The sequence below is a fragment of the Halichoerus grypus genome, chromosome 1, assembly GCF_964656455.1.
Source record: "Halichoerus grypus chromosome 1, mHalGry1.hap1.1, whole genome shotgun sequence".
In the NCBI taxonomy this organism is placed as follows: Eukaryota; Metazoa; Chordata; class Mammalia; order Carnivora; family Phocidae; genus Halichoerus; species Halichoerus grypus.
Genome location: NC_135712.1, coordinates 210,927,132 through 210,951,300, shown reverse-complemented (window position 1 = coordinate 210,951,300; position 24,169 = coordinate 210,927,132). Strand labels below are relative to the sequence as shown.

General features: G+C 50.9%; 1 protein-coding gene, 1 long non-coding RNA gene and 1 pseudogene across 2 annotated transcripts in view; 1 reads left to right on the top strand and 2 right to left on the bottom strand.

Annotated features, from left to right (window-relative positions):
* Window positions 1–658: 658 nt before the first annotated feature.
* Window positions 659–24,169, bottom strand: part of CCL25 (C-C motif chemokine ligand 25) — a 36,027-nt gene continuing 12,516 nt past the window's right edge. Inside the window, exons 4-8 of the mRNA XM_036066038.2 lie at window positions 3,994–4,092; window positions 2,057–2,174; window positions 1,824–1,948; window positions 1,376–1,493; window positions 659–1,086 (exon numbers count right to left, since the gene is read on the bottom strand). Coding sequence (XP_035921931.1) covers window positions 1,381–1,493; window positions 1,824–1,948; window positions 2,057–2,174; window positions 3,994–4,092 — 455 coding nt within the window. The 3' untranslated portion in view covers window positions 659–1,086; window positions 1,376–1,380. The remainder of the gene's footprint in view (window positions 1,087–1,375; window positions 1,494–1,823; window positions 1,949–2,056; window positions 2,175–3,993; window positions 4,093–24,169) is intronic.
* On the top strand, window positions 6,521–22,689 carry LOC144379217 (uncharacterized). The gene is made up of 3 exons (XR_013441728.1): window positions 6,521–6,704; window positions 21,512–21,713; window positions 22,550–22,689. It is a non-coding gene; the product is annotated as an uncharacterized LOC144379217 (long non-coding RNA).
* On the bottom strand, window positions 18,394–21,265 carry LOC118518973 (uncharacterized protein KIAA1143 pseudogene; annotated as a pseudogene).

Genomic DNA, 24,169 nt, shown 5'->3' with positions numbered 1-24,169 from the left:
GCTGACTTGTCTGAGAAAATCGGCGATATCACCCATTTTACAGGGGGCAGAACCAAGGCTCAGAGAGTTTGTAGAATCTGCCCGATTCGCCTCCACAGCCTAGCGGGGCCTGGGTGTGACCCATCAGCCCCCAAACCGCCTCTTGTCCTCCAGAGAGGGAGCATTTGGTTTTCATCTGGAATGTTCTCTCTCGTGGTGGAAACAGACCGCCCGGGGAGAGGCCAGTTGGATGGCTTGAGTCTGGCTGAGTGACCTGAATGTGGCCCTGCCTCTCCCCGCAGGATGGTCACTGGTGCCTGGTCCGAGGGCTCTGTTCCTGGCCTGGTTCTGGTCCCCCTGACCCAACCGGAGCTTCTCTGGACCCCTGTCAGAGTTTGCAGAGGGCTCCTCCGCATTAGCCAGCCTCACTACAGCCCAGGGAGCTGAGCAGAACAGGCACAGTGAGCCCCGTTTTAGAGGCAAGGAAAGAGGCGCCAAGAGAGCAAGGGGTTTGCTCAAGGTCACCAGCTGGACTCGAACCCGGGCCTGCAGCCAGCATGCCCCCTGGGAGCCATCAGCTGTGAGGATTGCCAGCACAGATCTGGGGGTGGGATAGTCACGTGGGATTCAACACAGGCGGGGGCAGCAACTCACACCCCAAATTGAAACGCGACAGGCATGGCATCCCATCAAAGGTTTATTTAAAAAATTATAGAAAAGCAATCTGGGAGAAGTGTCCTGGGATGGACTGGTGCTTTGCAAGGACCCAGAGGGACCCGGCAGGAGTGGCCCAGCGTGGGTGGCAAGAGGCTGCGGGCAATGTATTCCGGTGATCCTCTACAAGACCCATAGCTTAGCGCAGACTCTGGCTCCTGGAGCAGGCAAGAGGGCTTGAAGTAAGGTCAGCTCTCTCCGTCCAGCTGCCTGAGGAGCGGGATGGGGCAGGGGTGATGGGAGGGAGCCAACCGCAGGCTCAGGCACAGGACTGAATTTGGCCCGAATGACAGGGAGGCTGGGGCACCCGGAGCCGCAGGGGACCGCTGCAGTGGAGGAAGGTCCAGCCCATCTTGCACTGGGCTAATCCTGGAGATGTGTCGGCTCACGGTCCTGCAGGGGGGATTGGAAAGGCCGGCAAGTGACGGGGACTGGAGTGGAGCTGGGGGCCCTGCAGCTGTTGGTCCGCACACCTGACATTTCATTGCAGCACTTGCTGAAGCCCCCTAGGCTGGGTTAGGGCAGTAAACAGCCCCCTGAGTGTCACCCTGCAGGGCTGACCACAGAACCAGCCTCCTTGGTCCTGGAAGGGAGTCCCCTCACCCAGTCTGTGCTGATCATGAGCCCTCATCCCTCAGCAGTGGTGATGAGTGGGGGATGGTCACATGATCAGAGTCCTTACCTGGATTAGCTTTTGTCAGGAGGGTAATTTTCCTTGTCGCTTCTGGTGAGCCTGCTAACCTTGTGCAGCGGTAGCTTGGAGATTCCAGTGCTCGACTTCCTAGCTCCAAAGAGCATGACTGTACAAGAGAGAAAGAAATAGATAAGAACTCCACCAATACTCTCTGAGCACCTGGATCCAGCCAAGCCTGAAGCTGTCGGTTAGTTACTTGAGCCGACGAGTTTCCCATTTGCTTGCGTTTGCCATTTCTAGCAATGGAAAAAGTCTTGGCTAAAAGAGTTGTTTATTCACTCAGTCTCCACTCACCAGCAATCGGCGGGCCCTCTTTGGGGTGGCGGCAACTGTCAGCATGCTGGACTTCGATCCCCTCCTTTGGGGGTTGAGGAGCCCAGGGGCCCACAGCAGGGAGGCGGAGGCCCCCTGGAGGCTGGGCATGGGTCTCACCCACCTTGCAAGTGTCTCCAGTGGCGCTTTGAGAGGGTCTTGTTCCCAGCATCCAGGAGGTCTACCATCTTCGGCACCCAGCTGTCCCGTGGGTTCGCACACAGGATCTTGTTTCTCGGGAAGAAGAATCTGGGGGGTTGGGTGGGGGAGCGGGTCCCCAGGTTAGGGTGTGAGCGGGGAGCAAAGCTGTGTAGGAGACTCCCCCTGCCCACGCCAGCCTCCCACAGTCCCACTCACATCACAGCAGGCAGGTTGCAGCTGCCGCTCACTTCTTGGCGCCGGTAACTCTGGGCGTGCCGGAGGAAGCCGGGCCGAACACGGGAGTGGTAGGCCAGGCAGCAGTCCTCAAAGACACCTGCAAGCATGGCCGGAGCTCACGTCTCTGTGTGCACATGCACTCTGCACGGGCTGCCCCAGATGCAGGCACCCCAAAACAGACCACAGCCCTCCCAGCCCAGGTGAGAAGGAGGCCAACGTGGCTCCCTTTGGCTCCTGATATGGGGACGGCTGGCAGGAGTTGGAGGGGGTCCACAGTCCCGGGTTGGGAAGGGCCCAGCACCACACAATGAATGAGGGACCAAAGCCACTTCTGCTCTGGGGCGGAGGGCAAGGGGCACAGATGGAGCGCCCCGAGGAGGCACCGGGGGCCACCACGCCCAGCCCAGGCCCTCCTAAAATGAACGCTCTGGCCGGCCGCTCCTGACGCCCCAAGTCCTGCTCAGCCTGGCCCTCCCCCACCTAGGGCCATCTCAAGGGCCTCTGCCCTTCTGTCCCCAGCAGAGTGACCACTCAGTCAGCGGGCCAGAAACCAGGAGGTCTCTGTTCATTCTGATTGCTTGAAAAAAGCATTTCGAGTTCCTACTGGGTGCCAGGTGTGAAAACAAACACAGAGGGGGACTGGACATGGGGCTCTCTCAGCCTGGTGGGGAGACCCAGGGGTCGGTCTGTGCTGGGAGGGGGGAAGAGCAGGGACCTGGAGCGGGGCGGGCTTGGAAGAAGAGGTGTGCCAGCGGGGCCTGGGAGCATGAGCAGGTGGAATTGATGAGACAGACAGTGACAGGCCTTCAAGGCCCTGTGGGATCCATCCCTCAGCTGACCCCTGCCTCCAGGCACCACACCTGAGTTCTGGCCAAGTGCAGTAGGAAGGATGCGGGAGGACTTTAGTGCTCCCCCGCATCTCCAAACCTTGGCCCCAGAGGGCAAGAGGCAGGGGTGCTGGATGGACCCTCAGTTGCAGTACCAGGCAGGCCGGGGGCCACTCTGCCCCCAGGATCAAAGGGCCCCAAGCTGGGCCTGGCTCCTGGAATGGGCCTCTGATAGCAGGACAATGGGAATGAAGCCCAGCCCGATCCCGGGCAAAGGTAAGGTCTGCTGGAAGCTAGGGCCTCTCAGACCTAGTGACAGGCAGGTGGGGCAGGTAGGGCAGGTGGCGGGGAAGGGGGCTCTGGGGCTTTGACCAAGCCAGGGACCCTGCTCAGCCAGCTGCTGGGGCTCAGCCTCCTGCCCTGGAGCCCTGTCCTATATCCTGGGGTTGCAAGACATAGTGCCTGGGCTCTTGGTGGATACTGTATGCACCAAATCCTCAGCTGCCTAATGGAGGGAGAAGTGGGAAGGGACTCCCCATTAATAACAGCAACACTGTTGTTGCCCAGGCACTGGGCCAAGAGTTTTGCAAATATCAGCCCATTGGATTCTCATGTCCTATCTCCGCAGGGGGAATTCAGAGCCCCACTTTGCAGATGAGGAAACTGAGGCTCATGAAGACTGAGTAGTAACTCTCAGCCAGACCACACAGGTAGCCTGTGGGTGGGGGGACGACTCACTCCTGTTGGGTCACATCACTGCAGTGTGTCCCTAGATCTGCCACCACTGGGAGCCACCCTTGCTCCCCACAGTCCCTGGGCTGGCTAGAGTCCTGGCAGGGAGGCCTTGGGTCTTGGACCATGGAGGAGGCATCACAGGGGCTCTGGAAGGAGGAGCTGGGGGGCCTGCACCCCCAGGGAGCTGCACAAATGCCAGGAGTTTCTACAGCCCTGGGGCGGGAGCCGTCTGTCAGAATTCGGTGGTGGAGATGGGGAGGCTTCTGGAAGAGGGGAGGGGCGAACGGGGGAGGACAGGAAGGATGGGGGGGGAGGGCTCCCGGGAGGCAGGGGAGGTATGGCCCAAGACATTACCTTGAGCATGGATAGTAGACCAGGCGCCCACCAAGCTGGCCACCAGGCAGAGCACGAGCCACAGGTTCATAGTGCAGGCTGCTCTTCCTCCTCGGGTGTCTTGAGGAATAATGGGAGAGGTGGAGGTGATGAGGCCCCAAAATGGACAGCAGCGGGCACTGGGAACACCCCCATCTCAAGTCCGACACCCAGGGCCCTCTGCACAGGACAGGTGGTGCTGGCGCGGCCTGCGGCTGGTCTCAGCCAAGATCGGAGACCGGGGCGGGGGGAGCGCGGAGAGGGGCAGGACTCACCAACGCCTGCGGGGTCCCAGGAGCCGGTATCTGCTGGGGTGACTCCACGCTCTCCTGCCCGGCAGGCCGGCAGGCCTCACAGCCTTTATAGATGGAGCCCCACCCTGCGGCCTGCTCTCCTCCCCCCTCCCCCCTCCTTCCCCACTTCCCCTCCGCCTTGGGCTTCTCCCAGTTTCTCTTTCTAGCTCCTCTCTCCCATGTCAAGGTGCACCTGGAGGGAGTTAGTGGTAAGCACCCGGGGACAAGAGGACCTACTGCAAAGAGCTGGCAGGAAACACCGACTTTCTCAACTACGAGGACGTGAGACAGACAAGGGTTGGCTCCCTTGGTGACTGGAGGCCGAACCACACAGATGGACAGATGCAGCGTGCCCAGGCCATCTGAAGGCTGGCTGCCTGGGGACCCCTCCCTTGACTGCCTCCCCCATCCAGTCCTCTCAGTCAGCGCCCCTGCTTTCTCCCCCAAAGGACCTCTCTCCTCCCCGCATTCCCTGTCCTGCGGCACACTAGGGCGCACACCGGCTTCCCACAGACGGGCCTCAGGCGGCCTAGAGCCTCTGCCTTGCTCCCTGCTCTGAAGCCACCTGTTCCCATGGGGCCCTGACTTCACCCCACTTATCTCTCCTTCCCCACAATGGGGAGCCTTACAATTCTGCAGAAATGCCCTGGTTTTAAGAACAGGCAAATCCACAGAAGCAGAAAATAAAATCAGTCATTGCCATGGGCTGGGAGGGGAGAACGGGGGGTTCGTAACTCTGTGAATATAGTAAACCCATGAAACTTACACTTTCTTTTTTTTTTTTAAGATTTTATTTTATCTTTTTTTAAACATTTATTTGAGAGAGAGACAGAGCTTGTGCGCACAGCGGGGAGAGGGGCAGAGGGAGAGGGAAAGAGAGAATCCTCAAGCCGACGACCCCCTGAACGCAGAGCCCCAAGTGGGGCTGATTCCAAGACCCTGAGATCATGACCTGAGCCGAAATCAAGAGTCAGACACTTAACTGACTGAGCCAGCCAGGTGCCCCTAAAGACTTTGGTTTTTTGTTTTTTTTTTTTAAGATTTTTTATTTATTTATTTGAGAGAGACAGAATGAGAGAGAGCAAGCACATGAGAGGAGGGAGGGTCAGAGGGAGAAGCAGACTCCCCGCCGAGCAGGGAGCCCGATGCGGGACTGGATCCAGGGACTCCAGGATCATGACCTGAGCCGAAGGCAGTCGCTCAACCAACTGAGCCACCCAGGCGCCCAAAGACTTTGTTTTTAAGTAATCTCTCCACCCGGCGTGGAGCTTGAATCCGCAGCCCTGAGATCAAGAGTCGCACGCAGGGCCCACCGACTGAGCCAGCCAGGCACCCCTGGAACCTTACACTTCCAGCGGGTGCAGTGTAAGGTATGTGAATTTTCTCAAATATTAGCTGGGAAAATGTTATGAACCACCACCAGAACAAAGAAATGCTCTAGTTTTGGAAGAAATGCCCGTATGACCTGGGGATACCCCAGGTAACCACGGCGGCAAGAAGAAAAGCAAAACCCATCCAGAGGGCATTTTTTTCCTTCCCTGGGTCGGCGTGGCTCACCGGGTCAGAGGCGCCACGGTGGGCGTGGGCGGTTGTAGCGGGAAGGGGCCTCTCCCGAGACCTCACAGCCGATTGCTTTGAACTTTTAACTTCTTATCGCCCGCATCCTTAGCTATAGACCACCCCAGGTAGTAATCACCCTCGTACCTCTTTCTCATCTCCCCGCCTCAACAGGAGCCCCTCGTGGCGACCCCGATCCCCTGGGCGGAAGCTTGTGGCTTTGGGGGCGGGGCTTTGGCGCGGGGCGGGGCCTAGGCCGGGGCGGAGCCTACGAGCCCTGCCTCGCCCCGCTCCGGCGGCTGAGCCGCCCTGGGGCCCTGCGCCTAGCGGTCCCCGGGCAGTGGCTGTGACCGTCCCCCGGGGCCCGCGCGCGCGACTGCAGTTCCTCGACCGCTTGCTGCGGGTGGGGGAGGGGGCGGGACGCGGCTCCGCGTGGCTGGGGGCGTGGGGACGCGGCGTGGCGGGCCCGGCCAGCCTCTCCGCTCCGGTCCGCTGCCCCTGCCTGTCCTGCCGCGGGCAGCCGCCAAGACGAGGCGTGACCCAGACTTGGCTGAAGTCCCCCGCGAGCGAGCCCACCTCCCCTCCCCGCCCCTCACGGTTTGTCCCACCCGCAGCCTTAAGGGGGAGGAGGGTGTCTGAGGCACCTGGGCGCAGGGCAGACAGGGATTTGCGCCATCTTGGGCCCCGCACAGGTGTCAGGGAGGCGGACGGGATGCTCAGACCCTGAATGAGAACCCCGGAGTTCTGAGGACCGGAGCTGCTGAGTGTGAGGGCCAGAGGCTCAGGGCCAAGGCTGAGCTGGGAAAGGGGAGGCCTCTTCTGTTCCTACAGCTGCTGGAGGCGGTAAGGGTGGACTGCTTGCAGTAGGAGACCCTCTTCTGCATGTGTGAAATGAGCGCAGCTGGGGGGTGGGGTGGGGGGGTGGACAGAAGCCTTTTCCTGCCTCTGGTCACCAGCCCTGCCGATGGGGGCCGTTGGGGGGTGGTCTCCAGCCTGAAGCTGAGCCAAGCTGAGGGACTGGCCACATCCCAGGGCCTGCAGGTTGGAAGGGCGGGTAAAAAGCCTTCCTTCCATGAGCCCAGCTCAGCTCCTGGAGGGAACCGCTAGTGAGTGCACACAGATGGTCCACTGCAGAATGGGGTGGGGAGGATGGGCTCTGTGATGGGGAACCCTCCCTTTGGAGTGAGTTCCTCTGGGGGCGGGCTCACTCTCATTTCTCTGCTGGAGAACAGTCCCAGGTGTTCAGTGTTGGCCCACTTTACAGAGGAGGAGACCGAGGGTCAGGGAGGCTCTGAGAGTCATCAGAAAGGCACAGGGGCCCTGGGGAAGTACCACCAGCTGAAGAGGGTCCCCCTGCAGTTGCTGCTGCATATTAGATCTCCCCTTCCCTGTGCTGCCTACAGCTCTCCTGAACCTCTGGTGCCTCCGGGTCCCTGCTCAGGTGGCCTCGGAAAGCAGCAGCTAGGGGCCCTCCCCCCACGCCTCGTTGTGCATGTCAGGAGGAGCACACCAACCCGTCTGCTGGGCCTGGACTCCTGTTGTGCCTAGCTGCCTCCTGCTCTGGCCCAGATGCACAGTGGTTACCAGGCAACTGGAGAAAGGGAGGGAAGGGGGTTTTTCCAGGATGCCTTGCAAGCCTCTGGCCTGACTTTCAGGGACTTAATTTATAGACTGTCCCTGTGTGACCCCTTTCACTGTGTTCCTGATGTGGTTGACCTTGCTGCCTCCTGGAAAGCCGGCTTTGAGGGGCTTCCCTCCCCGGGCTGACCAGTGGTCTCTGTGTTCCATGGGGTAGCTGCACTGACTGTCTGGGTGGGCGCCAGGCCACCCAGAGGGACTTGGGCCACTGGCCCTGGTTGTATGCAGCCTCGGCCTCAGTCCTGGTGCTTCCCCTGCTCTCACAGGACGTGTGCGGGACAGGCCAGCTGGACTGCCCCAGCTAGGAAGGGGGCCTACTGCAGGGCCTGCCAGGCTGGGGCTGAGGCAGGCGTGGCGTGGGGAGGAAGGGCGGTGGGCTCTGAGGAGAGGGGCCCATGGGGCCCTCTACGAGACCCTCTGTGAAGCTGCTGAGCTCCATTCACCCCTTCCACACAGGTTTTCTGGGCGCCTCTTCCATAACCAGCTTTTTGCTAGGCCCCGGGGTGATGGCAGTGAGTAAGCAGATGTGTCCCAGCCATGAAAGATGACAGTGGTGTCACCGATCCTCACTGAACATCTGTTGGGGGCCATTTGTTATCTTGTTCGTTCAGCAAACCGTTAGCAAATGCCTACTGTATGCCAGGCACTGGGCTGGGTGCCAGGGGAAAGCAGTGAAGGAGACAGATGGTCCCAGGGTAGAGCAGACAAGACAAGCAGCAAATATGAAGCAAGATACTTCGAGATTAGGATCATGGCTACAAATCCTGGTGTGACAGGAAGACGCTGGGGACGGGCTGGGCTCCTCCAAAGAGAGTGGCCCGAGATGATAACAACCCTGTAGGATTAATATTCATCCCCATTTTACAGGGAAAACGCAATCAACTAAAGCTCGGAGAGGTTAAGTTGTCTGCCCAAGTAAGCAGGGCCGGATTCCTAGCTCAGCTCTGAGCCCTTCATTCCACGTGTACTGATTCGGGGCTGTATTAAGCATGTCTTGGGGCGCCTGGGTGGCTCAGTTGGTTAAGCGTCTGCCTTCAGCTCAGGTCATGATCCCCGGGTCCTGGGATTGAGTTCCGAATCGGGATCCCTGCTCACCTTGGAGGCCGCTTTTCCCTCTCCCTCTGCCACACCCTTCCCTGCTCATGCTCTCTGATAAATAAATAAAATATATTTTTTAAAGGTTTTATTTATTTATTTGACAGAGAGAGACACAGCAATAGAGGAACCTCAAGCAGGGGGAGTGGGAGAGGGAGAAGCAGGCTTCCCACGGAGCAGGGAGCCCAATGCGGGTTCGATCCCAGGACCCCGGGACCATGACCTGAGCCGAAGGCAGACGCTTAACGACTGAGCCACCCAGGCGCCCCAAATCTTTTTTTTTTTTTAAGAAAAGCATGTCTTTAAAAAAATTTTAATACTGTATTTTATTTAACCCTATCTATAAAAATATTATCATTTCCACATGTAATCAAATAAGAACGACTAATGAGACATTCCCCCTTTTTTGGCATAGTAAATCTTGATTGTACATTTGCAGCACGTTTCAAGTGCCAAATAGCCACATGTGGTGGTGGCTAGTGGCTACCTCAGTGGGCAGGGCAACTCTAGCCACAGATAATTGTCAGTTCATAATTTCATACTGATTCATTTTTATTTTTGTTCTTTATTATAAAGACTTCTTTTAAAAGAGCAATTTAATTTTCGCAGTGATACTGTGGGGAAGGTACAGAGACTTCCCACATACCCTTTGCCCTACACATGGATAGTCTCCTGCGTTATCAACAGCCTGCCCTGGAGCCCGGGACGGCACATTGCTATCATCCAAAGTCCATAGTTTACATCAGGGTCCACTCCCGGTGCTGTACGTTCTAAGCGTTGGTACAAATGTATAATGACACGCGTCCATCTTTATGGTATCAGGGTGTTTCACTGCCCTAAAAATCCTCTGTGCTCCAAGCACGTCTCTTTTATGATGATGTTTTGATAGCCGGGACCTCCCTGATCATGGAAGGACTGCCTGTCACGGGGTTAGCAGATTCCTAGAGATGGTAAATGCCTCGTGAGCGAACCTTCCATATGCAAACCAGCCAATCCAGAGCCCACACCTGAGCCCCTTCCTTTCTGGGTCTCACTCTCAGGGCCACCGTCCCCTGCCCTGATCACCCCAGAGCCAGGTGCCGGACAGCAAAGGCACGGCCCCTGTACCCCAGAGCTGAAATCATGCAAACCAGCCAGGGCTGAGCCTCAGGCGTTGCCTCAGCAATTCCCTCCCACGGAAACCAGAGAACAGGCTCTTACCCACATTTCCCCTCACTCCCCCTGCCTCCTGACCAACTCTGGTGCTTCCCCATGTGGCCCTCTGTGGCATGGTGTGCCCCAGCCTCTTGAGATCTCTGAGTAGCAACTTTCTTTTTTTAAGATTTTATTTAGAGAGAGCGAGGGAGAGAGAGCATGGGTGTGAGCAGGGGGAGGGGCAAAGGGAGAGGGAGAGAGAGAATCTCAAGCAGACTCTACGTTGAGCACAGAGCCCGACGAGGGGCTCTATCCCTCGACCCTGAGATCATGACTTGAGCCGAAATCAAGAGTCAGACACTTAACCGACTGAGCCACCCAGGGGCCCCAGCAATCTATCTTTTTAATGGCCATCATCTCCTGATCTGTTGGCCTCACCATATCTGAAAAAGAATAAAACCTACATTTTAAAGCAGGTGCCAAGTGACATGCAGAGATCTGGAGATAGAGGGCAGATAATAGATGTACCACTCCCCACATGAGGCTCACAGCCGGTGGGGGGATCATAGTCCACCTTCTAGATGAACGTCCACATGCAGGCTGCGGGAATGCAGAGGGCACCCCACCAGGTCTCCAGAGAGAACAGCTACTGAATGGAGACCTGCAGGGCAAGCAGGTGTTAGTCAGAGGTCAGACAGAGCAGGACGCCAGAGGGACCTGCCAAGCGCAGGATGACTGGGGCGGGAGATGGGGTGGGTAGCGGAAGATGAGGTGGGAGGAGACAGTCTATTCAGGGCCTCATATACCGAGCCAAGAAGGGTGACCTTCGTTGAAAGGGCACTGGGGAGCTGCCGAGGGATTAGCTGGGGGAGGGCTGTGGTCAGCCCTGTGTCTGAGCTCTGCCAAGGTCATGCAGAAGATGCAGTGCGGGGACATCAGCCCAGGCAAGAGAAGACTCAAGAGTAACAGCTTGTCTTCCCATGAGGGCTGTGAGAAAGGCCCTTTCTGGTCCCTTTTGTGCTCTACACCAGCAAGAAATAATTCAGGAAATGTTTACCGAGATCTACTATGTGCCGGATTCAGTAGTTACAACACAGTGACAAGACAGATTTAGTCCCTACTGTCATGAAGATATTTTAGTTTTATTTTTCTGACAATGGGCTTACAATAACATCTGAGTAATGCTGACATGACATAAAACAGGGACCTAGAAAAGAGAAAAAAAAATTACTAAAATCAGAAATGAAAATGGGGTAGGGGCACCTCGCTGGCTCAGTTGGTAGAGCATGCAACTCTTGATCTCAGCATCATGAGTTCAAGTCCCACATTGGGCTAGAGATTACTAAATAAATAAATATTTTTTTAAAAATGCAGGGCATAACTACTGCCCTTACAGAAATTTTAAAAAAGGATTAGAAGAGAATATTATGAACAATTGCACACCAACTAATTAGATAATCTAAGTGAAACTAGCAAATTGCTAGAAACAAACTACCCAAACTGACTCGGGAAGAAACAGAAAATCTGGAAAGGGCTATTACAGGTAAGGAGATTCCATCAGCAATCAAAAACCGCCCAACAAAGAAATCCAGGACCAGATGGCTCCATTGAATTCTACCAGACATCAAAAGAAGAATTAACACCAATCCTTCTCAAACTCTTCCCAAAAAACAGAAGAGGAAGGAACACATCCTACCTTATTTTATTCTATGACATCAGCATTACACTGATACCAAAGCCAAGCAAAGACATTGCAAGAGAACTACAGACCAATGTCCCTGATGAATATAGATGCAAAAATCCTCAACACATATCCCTGAAACTAATAATACACTATATGTTAATTAAATTGAGTTTAAATAAAATTTTTTTAAAAAATCCTCAACACCAGGGGCACCTGGGTGGCTCAGTCGGTTAAGTGTCGGCCTTCGGCTCAGGTCATGATCCCAGGGTCCTGGGACCGAGCCCCGTGTTGGGCTCCCTTGCTCAGCAGGGAGCCTGCTTCTCCCTCTCCTTCTGCAACTCCCCCTGCTCATGCTCACGCTCTCTCTTGTTCTCTCTCTCAAATAAATAAATAAAATCTTTTAAAGAAAATCCTCAACACCAGAGTGGCAAACTAAATCCAGGAGCATATTAAAAGGATCAAGAGGGGCGCCTGGGTGGCTCAGTCGTTAAGCGTCTGCCTTCGGCTCAGGTCATGATCCCAGGGTCCTGGGATCGAGCCCCACACTGGGCTCCCTGCTCCACGGGAAGCCTGCTTCTCCCTCTCCCACTCCCCTGCTTGTGTTCCTTCCCTCGCTTCATCTCTCTCTGTCAAAAAAATAAATAAAATCTTTTTTAAAAATTTAAAAAAATAAAAGGATCACGAATGATGAGCAAGTAGCTTTATCTTGGGAATGCAAGGATAGTTCGACATTTGAAAATCAATTTAATATAGCACATTAATAAAATGAAGGAAAAACTACACAATCATTTCAACTGATACAGGGAAAAGCAATTGAAAGAACCCAACACCTTTTCATGATAAAAGTACTCAATAAACTAGGAATGGAAAGAAACTTCCTCAACCTCAAATGATAAAGGGCATTTATGAAAGACCTGCCGTGAACATTATACTCAGCGGTTGAGAGACTGAAAGCTGTCCCCCTAAGATCAGAAACAAGAAAAAGATGCCCACTTTCATCACTTCCATTCAACATTGTGCTCAATGCTGGAGTTGGAACAATTAGGCAAGAAAAGGAAATAAAAAAGGCAATCAAACTGGAAAGGAATAAACTATATTCACCAATGACATGATCATATGTAGAGAGAAAATCCTAAAGAACACACACACACACACACACAATTAGAGCTAATAAAGCCAGCAGAGTTGCAGAATACAAGCTCGACAACATAAAAAATCAGTTGCATTTCTATACAATAGCAATTTAAATTTAAATTTAAAAAACAATTCCGTTTACAATAGCATCAAAAAGAATAAAATACATAAGACTAAATTTAACTAAGGAAGTACAAGACTTATGACTGAAAATTGCAAAACATGCTTAAAGAAATTAAAGAAAACCTAAGTAAATGGAAAGACATCTCCTTCCTTAAGACATAGTTAAGATGGCAGTACTCCCCAATGTAGTCTATAGATTCAGTGCAATCCCTATCAGAATACCAATGACCATTTTTGCAGAAGTGGAAGAACAGACTCTAAAGTTCATATGGAATTGCAGGGGGACACTGAACAACCAATCAAACAGAAACCAAGGGCCACCATGATGGGAGCAGGGCCAGCCAGGCAGGACTTGTCAGAACTCACAGCTCCCTCTGGCTGCTACAGCTATGCATGTCCTCCCTCCGAGCAGACCCAGCCTGGCACTGGCCCTTGCTCGGCTCCTGAGTCCTGACACCTCCACCTGGCCAGATTTCTTCTTCACCAGGTTCGCTAGGTCAAATCCACAGGGCCTGACTCTAAGAAATGCTGTGCAGAACCCCTCACCCACCAAGAGAAAACAGATGAAAATAAATAGAGCTTTGTGGTTCAACCAGGGGTTGGGGAAGCCCGTCCCCATTCACCCCAGATGTGTGGGAACCCTTGGGCCTCTGAAAAGAGTTTGAAAAACCACTGGCTTAGCAGGGGAAAGTCAAGTCCTTAGGGTAGTACATAGAACTGATCACATTTTCTATTTCTTCTTGAGTCAGTTTTGGTAGCTTGTTTGTTTCTATGAATTTGTTCATTGCACTTAGGCTATCTAATTTGTTGGCATTTAATTGTTCATAGTATTGTCTTACAAACTTTTACTTCTGTGAGGTCCAGAGTTTTGTCCCCACTTTCATTTCTGATTTTAGTTATTTCCTCTTTTTTCCTTAGTCTAGGTAGTCTGTCAATTTTATCATAAAACCAACTGTTGGTTTTGTTGACTTTCTCTGTTGTTTTGGTATTCTCTATTCCACTTATCTTCACTATAATCTTTATTATTTCCTTCTTTCTCCTAGCTTTGGGGTTAGTTTACTCTTCTTTGTCTAGTTCCTTAAGATATAAAGTGAAGTTATTAAGATCTTTCTTCCTTTTTTTTTTTAAGATTTTATTTATTTATTTGACAGAGAGAGAGAGCACAAGCAGGGGGAGTGGCAGGCAGAAGGAGAAGCAGGCTCCCCGCTGAACAAGGAGCCCAATTCGGGACTCAATCCCAGGACCCTGAGATCATAACCTGAGCTGAAGGCAGATGCTTAACTGACTGAGCCACCCTGGCATCCCAAGATCTTTCTTCTTTTTTAATGAAGGCACTTATAGCCATATACTTCTCTGAGCAGTTTTTGCTGCATCTCATAGGTTTTGGTATGTTGTGTTCGTTTTTTTTTTAAGATTTTATTTACTTATTTGACACAGAGAGCGAGAGCACAAGTAGGCAGAGCTGCAGGCAGAGGGAGAGGGAGAAGCAGGCTCTTCGCTGAGCAGGGAGCCCGATGCGGGGCTCGATCCCAGCGCCATGGGATCATGACCGGAGCCGAAGGCAGCCGCTTAACTGACTGAGCCACCCAGGCGCCCTGTATGTTGGGTTTTTGTTTTCATTCATCTCAAAATATGTTTTAATTTCCCTTGTGATTTCTTCTTTGGCTCACTGGCGTTTAAGAGTGCATTGTTTAAGGCATACAGATGGCCAACAGACACATGAAAAGATGCTCAACATCACTCATCATCAGGGAAACGCAAATCAAAACCACAAGGAGATATCACCTCACACCTGTCAGAATGGCTAGAATCAAAAACACAAGAAACAACAGGTGTTGGCAAGGATGTAGAGAAAAAGGAACCCTTGAGCTCTGCTGATAGGAATGCAAACTGGTGCAGCCACCGTAGAAAACAGTATGGAGGATCCTCAAAAAATTAAAAATAGAATTACCACTTGATCCAGTAATTCTACAACTGGGTATTTACCCAAAGAATACAAAAACACACCTTGAGAAGATACATGCAGCCCTATGTTTACTGCAGCATTACTTACAATAACTAAATCATGGAAAGGGTCCAAGTGTCCATCAATAGATGAATGGATAAAGACAACGTGGTACACATGCAATGGAATATTACTCAGCCATAAAAGAAAATGAAACCTTGCCATTTGCAACAATGTGGATAGAGCTGGAGAATATAATGCTAAGTGAAATAAGTCAGTCAGAGAAAGACAAATACCATATGATTTCACTCATATGTGGCACTTAAGCACCAAAATAAATGAACAAAGGAAAAAAAGAGACAAAGCAAGAAACAGACTGTTAACTACAGAGAACAAAGAGATGGTTACCAGAGGGGAGAGGGGTAAGGGACGGGTGGAATAGATGAAGGGGACTAAGACCACACTTACAATGAGAACTGAGTAATGTATAGAAGTGTTCAATCACTATAATGCACACCTGAAACCAATAGAACACTGTATGTTAACTGGAATTAAAAAAAAAAAAAAGTGGTGTTTAAATTCCATATACCTGAGAGTTTTCTAGTTTTCCTTCTGTCACTCATTTCTAGCTTCATTCCAGTGTGGTCAGAGAGGTTAGTTTGATAGTTTGTATGATTTCGACCTTTTAAAACACATTGCGACTTGTTTTGTGGCCTGACCACAAAACATACTGGCAGTCTATACTGGCGGATGTATTACTTGGATTTGAGAAGAATGTGTGTTCTGCTGTTGTTTGCTGGAGTATTCCCAATATATCGAGTAGGTCTGGTTACAACTATTGCTGAAAATGGAGTATTGAAGTCACCATCTACTACTGTAAAAGGGTCTATTTCTTCCTTCAATTCTGCCAATGTTTGATTCATATTTTCTGGGGCTCTGTAGTTTGGTACATATATGTTTATAGTTTAAAAAAAATTTTTAGGGGCGCCTGGGTGGCACAGTTGTTAAGCGTCTGCCTTCGGCTTGGGTCATGGTCCCAGGTCCTGGGATCAAGCCCCACATCAGGCTCCCTGCTCAGCGGGAAGCCTGCTTCTCTCCCACTACCCCTGCTTGTGTTCCCTCTCTTGCTGTGTCTCTCTCTGTCAAATAAATAAATAAAATCTTTAAAAAAAAAATAAAGTAATTACTGATAAGAAAGGACTTACTTCTATTTTATTATTTGTTTTAAAGGTGTGTCTTAGAGTGCCTGGGTGGCTCAGTTGGTTAAGCGACTGCCTTTGGCTCAGGTCATGACCCTGGAGTCCCAGGATCGAGTCTCGCATCGGGCTCCCTGCTCAGCAGGGAGTCTGCTTCTCCCTCTGACCCTCCCCCTCTCATGTACTCTCTCTCTCAAATAAACAGATAAAATCTTTTAAAAAAAGGTGTGTCTTATACCTATTTTGTTCCTTAATTTGTTCTTATAATTTCTTCTTGTGTTTCATTGATTTTTTTTATAGTGTACCACTTTGATTCCTTATTTCATTTTCTGTATATGTTCTGTTATTTTCTTACTATTTACCTAGGGTTACAGTTAGTGTCTTCAACTTGTGACAATCCAGTTCAAATTAATACAGCTTATCTTCAACAGTATACAAAACTCTGCTCTTATACAGCTGCATCCCTTCCCCTTTATATTGTTACTGTCACAAATTGCATCTTGATACATTGTACTCCCATTAACATACCCTTATAATTCTTGCTTTATGCACTTGTTTCTTAAATCACATAGAGGGGGAAAAAGGAGTTGCAAACCAATAATACAATAATACTCGCTTTTATATTCACTTATGTGGTTACCTTTCCAATGTTATTTCTTCCTGTGACTTCGAGTTGCTATTGAGTATTCATTTCAGTCAGAAGGACTCCTATTTAGTATTTTTTTGTAGGGCAGGTTTATTAGCTACAAAGTCTCTTAACTTTTGTTTATCTGGGAGTATTGTAGATTCTCTTTCATTTCTGAAGGATAGTTTTACCAGATACAGAATGCTTGGTTGACAGGTTTTTTCCTTCCATTACTTTAAATGCCTTTCACTGTTTTCTGGCCTCTGTGATATCTGATCAGAAATCAACTGTTATTCTCATTGGAGATCCCTTGTATGTAATGAGTCACTTCTCTCTTGCTGCTTTAAAGGTTCTCTGGTCTTTTTCCTTTTTTTAAATAAAGATTTATTTATTTATTTTAAAAGGGGAAGGGGCAGAGGGAGGGAGAAACTCAAGCACACTCTGCTCTGAGCACGGAACCCGATCTCATGACCCTGAGATCACAACCTGAGCTGAAACTAAGAGTCAGACGCTTCACCGACTGTGCCACCCAGGTGCCCCTCTTTGTCTTTACTTTCCAATAATTCAATTATAATGTCTTGGTGTGGATCTCTTTGATTTTTTCTGCTTGGAATTTGCTGAGCTTCTTGCACATACAGATTTATGATTGTTACTAAATTTGGTAAGTGTTCACTCACTGTTTCTTTGAACAGTTTTTCTCTTTTCTCTTCTGCCTCTGGGATGCCCATTATATGCTCACTTATACACTTGATGGTGTCCCAAAGGTGTCTCAGGTCCTGTTCATTTTTCTTCATTCTTTCTTCTTTTGGCTCCTGGATAATTTCAATTGACCGATTTTCAAGTTCAGTGGTTCTTTCTTTTGCCCACTAAAATCTTCTGTTGAAACTCTCCAGGGAAATTTTCATCTTGTCTTACTTTCCAGCTCCAGAATTTCTATTTGTTTTTTTTGTTTGTTTGTTTGTTTTGTTTTGTTTTGCTGGTAAAATAATTGACTTTTATTTTTAAGGTTGACAAATTCTAGAGCTCAACACTAAAGGGGGCCTCTTAAGGGAAAAGGAGGGCAGGAGACATTGAATTCTCAGGTGTCAGCAACTGGTACTACTGACCAACAACTTTTGGTTTATTCTTTTCATGTAACAAGAAGTCCAGAGGTTAGCAGTCCATGGCTGGTGCAGCAGCTCCTCAAGGCATGCTATCAGGATCCAAGTGCCTTGAATCTTTCCACTGTACCACCCAGAGAAAGGATCTGCCTTCCTTAGGCCAAAAAATGGCTCCAATACTCCTAGGTTTCATGTATGTGTTCCCGGATGTAGCAGTGAGAAGGACAAAGGTTCGTGCTTGCCAGATCTGCTTTCTTGTATCAAACACCTGGTAGCTTTATTAAGCAGACTTCTACTTGTATCTGTCTTTTTTATAGTGTTGTTTACTACAGACTCCATGTTATACATTAGGAGAGGAGACAAAGTCCTCTCTTCTATCAAGATCCCTTCTATTAGAAGCTCACTTGTACAAGATCCACTTTTATCTCTAAAATTGCCAGAGCTGTTATATGGCTACCTTTAGCAGGAGCTGGGGAAGTATTCTTAAATAGGCACATTATCATCTTCCTCCAAAGTGGGCTTCTGCAAATGAAGAAGATGCAATAGGCGATCTGTTTAATGACAAAATCCTCTGTAGCAATTATGTTAAATTTTTGAATTTTACTGATCTGCAAAAATGCTCAGAATATAATGTCATGTGAAAAGCAGGACAGGGCGCCTGGGTGGCTCAGTCGTTAAGCGTCTGCCTTCGGCTCAGGTCATGATCCCGGGGTCCTGGAATCGAGTCCCACATCGGGCTCCCTGCTCCGCGGGAAGCCTGCTTCTCCCTCTCCCACTCCCCCTGCTTGTGTTCCTGCTCTCGCTATGTCTCTCTCTGTCAAAAAAATAAAATCTTTAAAAAAAAAAAAAAAAAAAGAAAAGCAGGACAGAAAACATATGCAATATAATCTCAATTTTGTTTAAAAAATACATACCCCACATGTGGGAGTTCCAAAATGTTAATAGTAGTTAATATCTACAGAGTTAGCCTCATGTCAAAGGGGTATTGATAGACAAAATTTTTATCATACTAAATTTTTTCTGAATTTTCTATAATGAACTTGTATTATCTTTAAATAGAAAAAAAAAAGTGTCACTTTAAAAAACACCCCATATATTCTTAAGGACGACTAAGTCCAAAATATTTACACTTACTCAGTTTCATCTTCATTGTCAAAAGAAAGGAGGCAACTGTTTTTGATTTGCTTTTTGTGAGTTCTTTTTAACTGAGTCCTGCTCATTTATTTCATCTTCATTTGCCTTCCTCTTTTTTGAGCTTGCTGTTAAACCTGAGTATTTTTCATCCGAGGAATATTTGACTGGTTTTCGATACATGATTCTTCCATCAACTATAGCCGGTTCTTCATCTGCTTTGGCAGCCTTTATTTCTGCTTTAATTTTCATGACTTCTTCAACTGACAGGTCTCCCTTTTTTAAAACCACCACTTGGGGCTGTTCATCTTCTTTGTCACTGTGATCACCATCTTCATTTGGGAGCTGAGGCTGGATTCTCTTGGTTTCCACGGTAGGCCCTTCCCTGTAGCCGACCTGTTCCTTGAAGCGAGCCAGTAACGCTGGTTCGGCTGGCCACACGTATGAAACCTGGTTCCACTTGCTCACAGCTGCTCCCGGGAAAAACAGGTTCCCCGGGGCCGCCTGGAGATGGTACACTGGCGACCTCTATTTGTTTCTTTCATACAATTTCTCTTTCTTATTGATAGTCTCTATCTGATGAGACATCATTCTCCATATTTCCCCTAGTTCTTTGTCTAAGCTAAGGTTCCCCTTAGCTTTTTAGGTATACTTAACACAGTTGATTTAAAATCTTCTTCAAGTCTAATGTATGTGTGTCCTCAGGGGTCACTTGTTAGTTTCTTATCTTCCTGCAAATGGGCCATACTCTTGTTGCTTGGCATGCTTCATTTTTGTTGTTGTTGAAAATTAGGCAATTTGAATATTACAATGTGGTAAGTCTGTGAATCAGATTTGTCCCCCTCTGGCTTTGTTGTTGTTTGCTGTGGGTTGCAGTTGTCTGAATGACTTTTCTAGAATATTTTTAAAACTGTATTTCTTATTGTGTGTGGTCTCTGAAGCGTCAGTTCCTTTAGCTTCTGATCAGCATTTGCTGGACATTTCTTAAATGCCTGAAGGAAGAAGGAGACAAAGAGTAGGTGGAGGAGGAGAAAGGTGAAAGAGGAGAGAAAGAGGAAGAGGGCAGCGTGGAAGGAAGGAAAGAGGAGAGGAGACCAAGTACTTCCTGGTGTTTGCAGACTGACTCTGTGTTGGGGCACTCCTATAACTCCAAGCCGGGTTGCTTACAACTCGGTCTTAGCCTTCACTTCCTGCTTGGGGTGAGCCTAAAGATCAGCCAGAGGTGAACACTTACGGGCTTCTAAAATCTTTTCTGAGCATGCATCCTGCCCCAGGCATGGGAGGTTTCTCTAAGCCATTATTCCCCAAGTAGCTCCTCCCCTGAGTAGCTCCTCCCCCAAGTAGCTCCTCCCCCAGCTTCTCCTCTCAGGCTTTCACCATGTCTATTGTTTGTCCCAACTGTAATCTTTCCCGCCGTGTGGCAACACCTTGTTCATTTGCCTTTCAGCTGTACTCAAGGAATGCCCTCCGCATAGTCCCTTCCTGCTTTGAGAGAGTTACAAAGTGGGCAAAAGAGAGGCCAGTGCGTTGCATCTTTCCTCCAAGAAACCCCCGGACAGGTCAAAACAGGTGCACACGATTCCTCAGGAACAAGGAATTTTTGTTTCATTTTGTTTTGGGGGAGGAGGTAACAAATCACTCTATTTGAAGGAATGGTACAGGTGAACAAAGTCAAGTGGACATTCTAACACAACTGAGAGAAGAGGGAACGGTACACGCAGCACGTGTGCGCTACCTGGCATGGACATCCCTCGTGGCTGCAGGGAAGCCCACCAAAGGCTCAGCGGTCATCACTGTCCCCGGGTGTCCTCGTGAAAAAGATACTCTGCCACGCAGGGATTCTGGGGTCCCATCTTGTGCAAGCTGGTTATGTGATTGCCCAATTCTTTGATAGATTTCATCCTCTCATTCAATGTAGTTACATGAATGACTTGGCCATCTTTGTCAATGGCCGCTTTGTACAAGTTCTGGTTGTGACTGATTCACATTTTGCACCAAACGTGACTTCTGCCCCGCTGTATCCAGCCTGCTCTCCCAGGTACCACAGTCTGCTTTCTTGCTATCCTGAGGGGAAACTCGGCCACCATGTGGGTCCTACAGCGCCATCAGTTTCTCAGCACGGTCCCTCTCCTCATGAGCTTGATGAGGAAAATCAGTGGCAACATTCCTCAAAGCCAGTTCATCGTGGTCAAAATAGAAAGATGTGGACGGGCAGATGCAGGAGGCACAGAGTTCCAAGTGGATCCAGTGGTTGATGGTGGCCTCCAGATCCTGGAGGTGGTCCGAGCCCACCTGCAAGGGGGACAGGGTTGTCGTGGCAGGTGGCTTTGGAGGGTGTGACCGGGCAGCCGGTGCCTTGGAGTGGGTCCAAGGGCGCTGTGAGCAGGTGTCGGCACTCTTGGACTGGGACAGCGTGAGTACCATGAACGCCTTTGAGAGCCTGTTCTCTGCCAGGCCGTGTTCCAGAATGTGAGGCTACATGGTGAACGATAGAAACTAAACCCCCTGGCCTCTCACGGCTTACATTCTAGGGTAGGGCCTCTCAGTCTTGGCACTGTTGACACTAGGGGCTGGATACTTCTGTGTTGTTGAGGGCCATGCTGGGCATCATAGGATGTCGAGCAACATCCCTGGCCTCCACCCACTAGATGCCACTGGCATTGCTCCCTGGTTGTGACACCCCAAACTGTCCCCAGACAAAACTCCCTGGCTCCTCCACCCCCGCTGGGAACCACTGATCCACTGAGAAACTGGGGGGATCCAAGTTTCTGTCCTGTCTCACAGGCTGTGTTGCTGTATGCGTGTATGTTTACACTCCTGACCCTGTTTGACTCCGATCCCTTAGGAGCTGTAGTATTAAAGGATGCAACCACCGTCGTCGGCTTGCAACATGCCAGGTCCTGTACCGAGGAATTTTATATCCGCTGATGTGACAACTGAGGCTCCGGCCGGTCAGTCCTGTGCCCAAGGAGTCAGGGCTGAGCTGCTAGGCCAGGCACCCCTAACCGCTGGGCTATGCGGTGCCTCTGTTAAAAAGGAAGGGACAGGTAAGCTGAGGAGTCCGAAAGCCCAGGCTTTCGGTGCCCCAGGCTGTACCCAAGTTGACAGCAGCAGGGCATAGGGGCTGGGGGGCTGGGTGGCATGGTGCTCGGCCCGAAGCTGCTGTGGGTCTCTCCCCCAGCTGACTGGATGCCAGAGTCATGGTGGGGGCTGGTCACCAGGCGCGTGTTTGGGTGCTGCGGGGCGGGGCTGTATCTGGAGGCGAGTGTCGGCTTCCTCCTGGGCTGCTGGTGCCAGCCAGTGCCAGTCAGCATGGGGGCAGGGCCTGACTCTCCCGGCAAGGCCAGCTACCTCCTGGGGCTCATGGGGTGGGACCTGCAGAGGGTTTAAAGTGTGCTGGCTCAGGGACGCCTGGGTGGCTCAGTCGTTAAGCGTCTGCCTTCGGCTCAGGTCATGATCCCAGGGTCCTGGGATCGAGCCCCGCATCGGGCTCCCTGCTCCGCGGGAAGCCTGCTTCTCCCTCTGCCACTCCCCCTGCTTGTGTTCCCTCTCTCGCTGTGTCTCTCTGTCAAATAAATTAAAAAATCTAAAAAAATAAAATAAAGTGTGCTGGCTCAGGTCCACAGCCGATGCGGAGTCCTGTGACTGCCGAATCCAGATGACGGGACCTGGAGCGGGGGGGGGGGTCACCTCCAGTACATGTGAGCTCCTGTGGGCTTCTAGCTGAGTGAGCAGTCCCCCCCTTCTCCAGTATCACCCAGACAAGGAGGCCCATACATCCACTCCCTCTACCTCCTTTGTACCCCATTTTCCCCTTTCTGTCCATCCCCAGTGACAGATCTGCCCCTCAGGGTTTTAAAGTGTAGGTTTTATTATTATTCAGGTATGGTGAGGCTAACACAGGAGGAGACAGTCTGTTACTCACAGATCCCAGGAGGAGGGGGCACCGCACACCATGTGGGGCTACACGAGGAAGCACCAGCGTCGCTCAGAAGACAGAGGGAGCAAGGCAGAGACGTGAGCAGGAGCCTTTATTGTGGTTTCTACAGGACGGAAAGGCAGGGTCAACAGTCTCAGGACTGGCTGGTTTGAATAATCTCTGTGGGCTCTGGGGGGTAGGGGCAGGCCTAGCTGTCTGGCCCCGGGGCCCTGGGGACATTAGGGAAAGGGGACATTGCCTCCTGGAGTGTGGCAGCCTGCTAAGGAGGTGGTCAGAGGAGGAGCGGTGGCAGGCAAGGTGTGTGCTATCTCTAGGGATCAGCTAGCCCTGGGAGGGGCAGTCCCTCCCACAGCAGCAAGGCCCTAAGAGCTCAAAGCATCAGAGTATAGAAAATAAAAACCACAACGGACACATTCCTCACCTCTCTGCTCTCACCACCCATTCTCCCCTCTTGCCTGTTTCTGCAGCCACCCCGTTTGGCAGGGGATAAATGCCAAGGATGCCTCTCCAGTCTCCTCGACCCCAAGAAACCTGGCATCCCTAACCCCTCCTGCTGACTGTCCCCGTCACCTCCTGCACGGGCTCCATGGAAGCCTGACAGCAGCCCGTGTGGCCTGAGGGCCCCTGGTGGCTCCCCGAGGGCTCCTGCCTGCCTCAGCTTCAGAGACACACCCGCTCTGGATTCTTCTCTCCTTTCCAGTCATCTCTGAGACCAGAGCATTTTCTCATGGTTCTGTCCCTGGTCCCTTTCTCTGGGGTCAGGCTGAGGCCACACCACCGCCCCCACTTGGTATTTTTGCTGCTGATAAAGGGACTGGAGGTGCCTCCTGGGCTACGTGTCCAATTGTGAACTTTTGAATGCAAAATTCACTTTCCCTTTAGCCCTGTTGGCTAAAAAAATCAGAGATGTCTCTTCCTGGGGGTGGGGGTGAAAAGAACTGGGCCCAGGACACCTTAAAGAACCTGAGAAGCCTTTCCAAGTCGGCAACGTGAAGCAAAGACTGGAGCTTTTTGGTCTTTTTATGTGTGACTTTTGGGGGGTGGACTGGGGAGAAAAGTGGTCCCTGTCTGCTTCATCTCGTTGTTCTCAGCCTGAGAATGTCTGGTCCACCCAAGGCCTGACCCTCAACCTGCATATACTGAGTCCTCAGCATCTAGTGGGAGAGACAGCAGGCCTGGGGTACAGCGTAGCTCGTGCCCCAAGAGAGGCAGAGGCCAGCCCGACTGCCCAGGGGCCGCCCCCCACGCCCTCCTCCCTGACTCGGGCTCCAGAGTGAACGCATGCCTGTCCTGAGTTCCCTGCGGCCGAGGTAACAAATTACCTCAAGCACGGTGGCTTAAAACAATACGAGTTTCTGATCTTTCGGTTGTGGAGGGCAGAAGTCCTAAAATCAAGCTATTGGCCGGGCCAAGAGCCTCGTGGAGGCCCTGTGGGCCATCTGTGTCTTCACCCCTCCAGCTTCCAGAGTGGCCCGTGCCCCCTGGCGCGCGGCCTTCCTCCCCCTGCAAAGCCAGCAGCGGAGCACCTTCCAGCCTCTCTCTGCGCCCCGCTTCTGTTGCCAC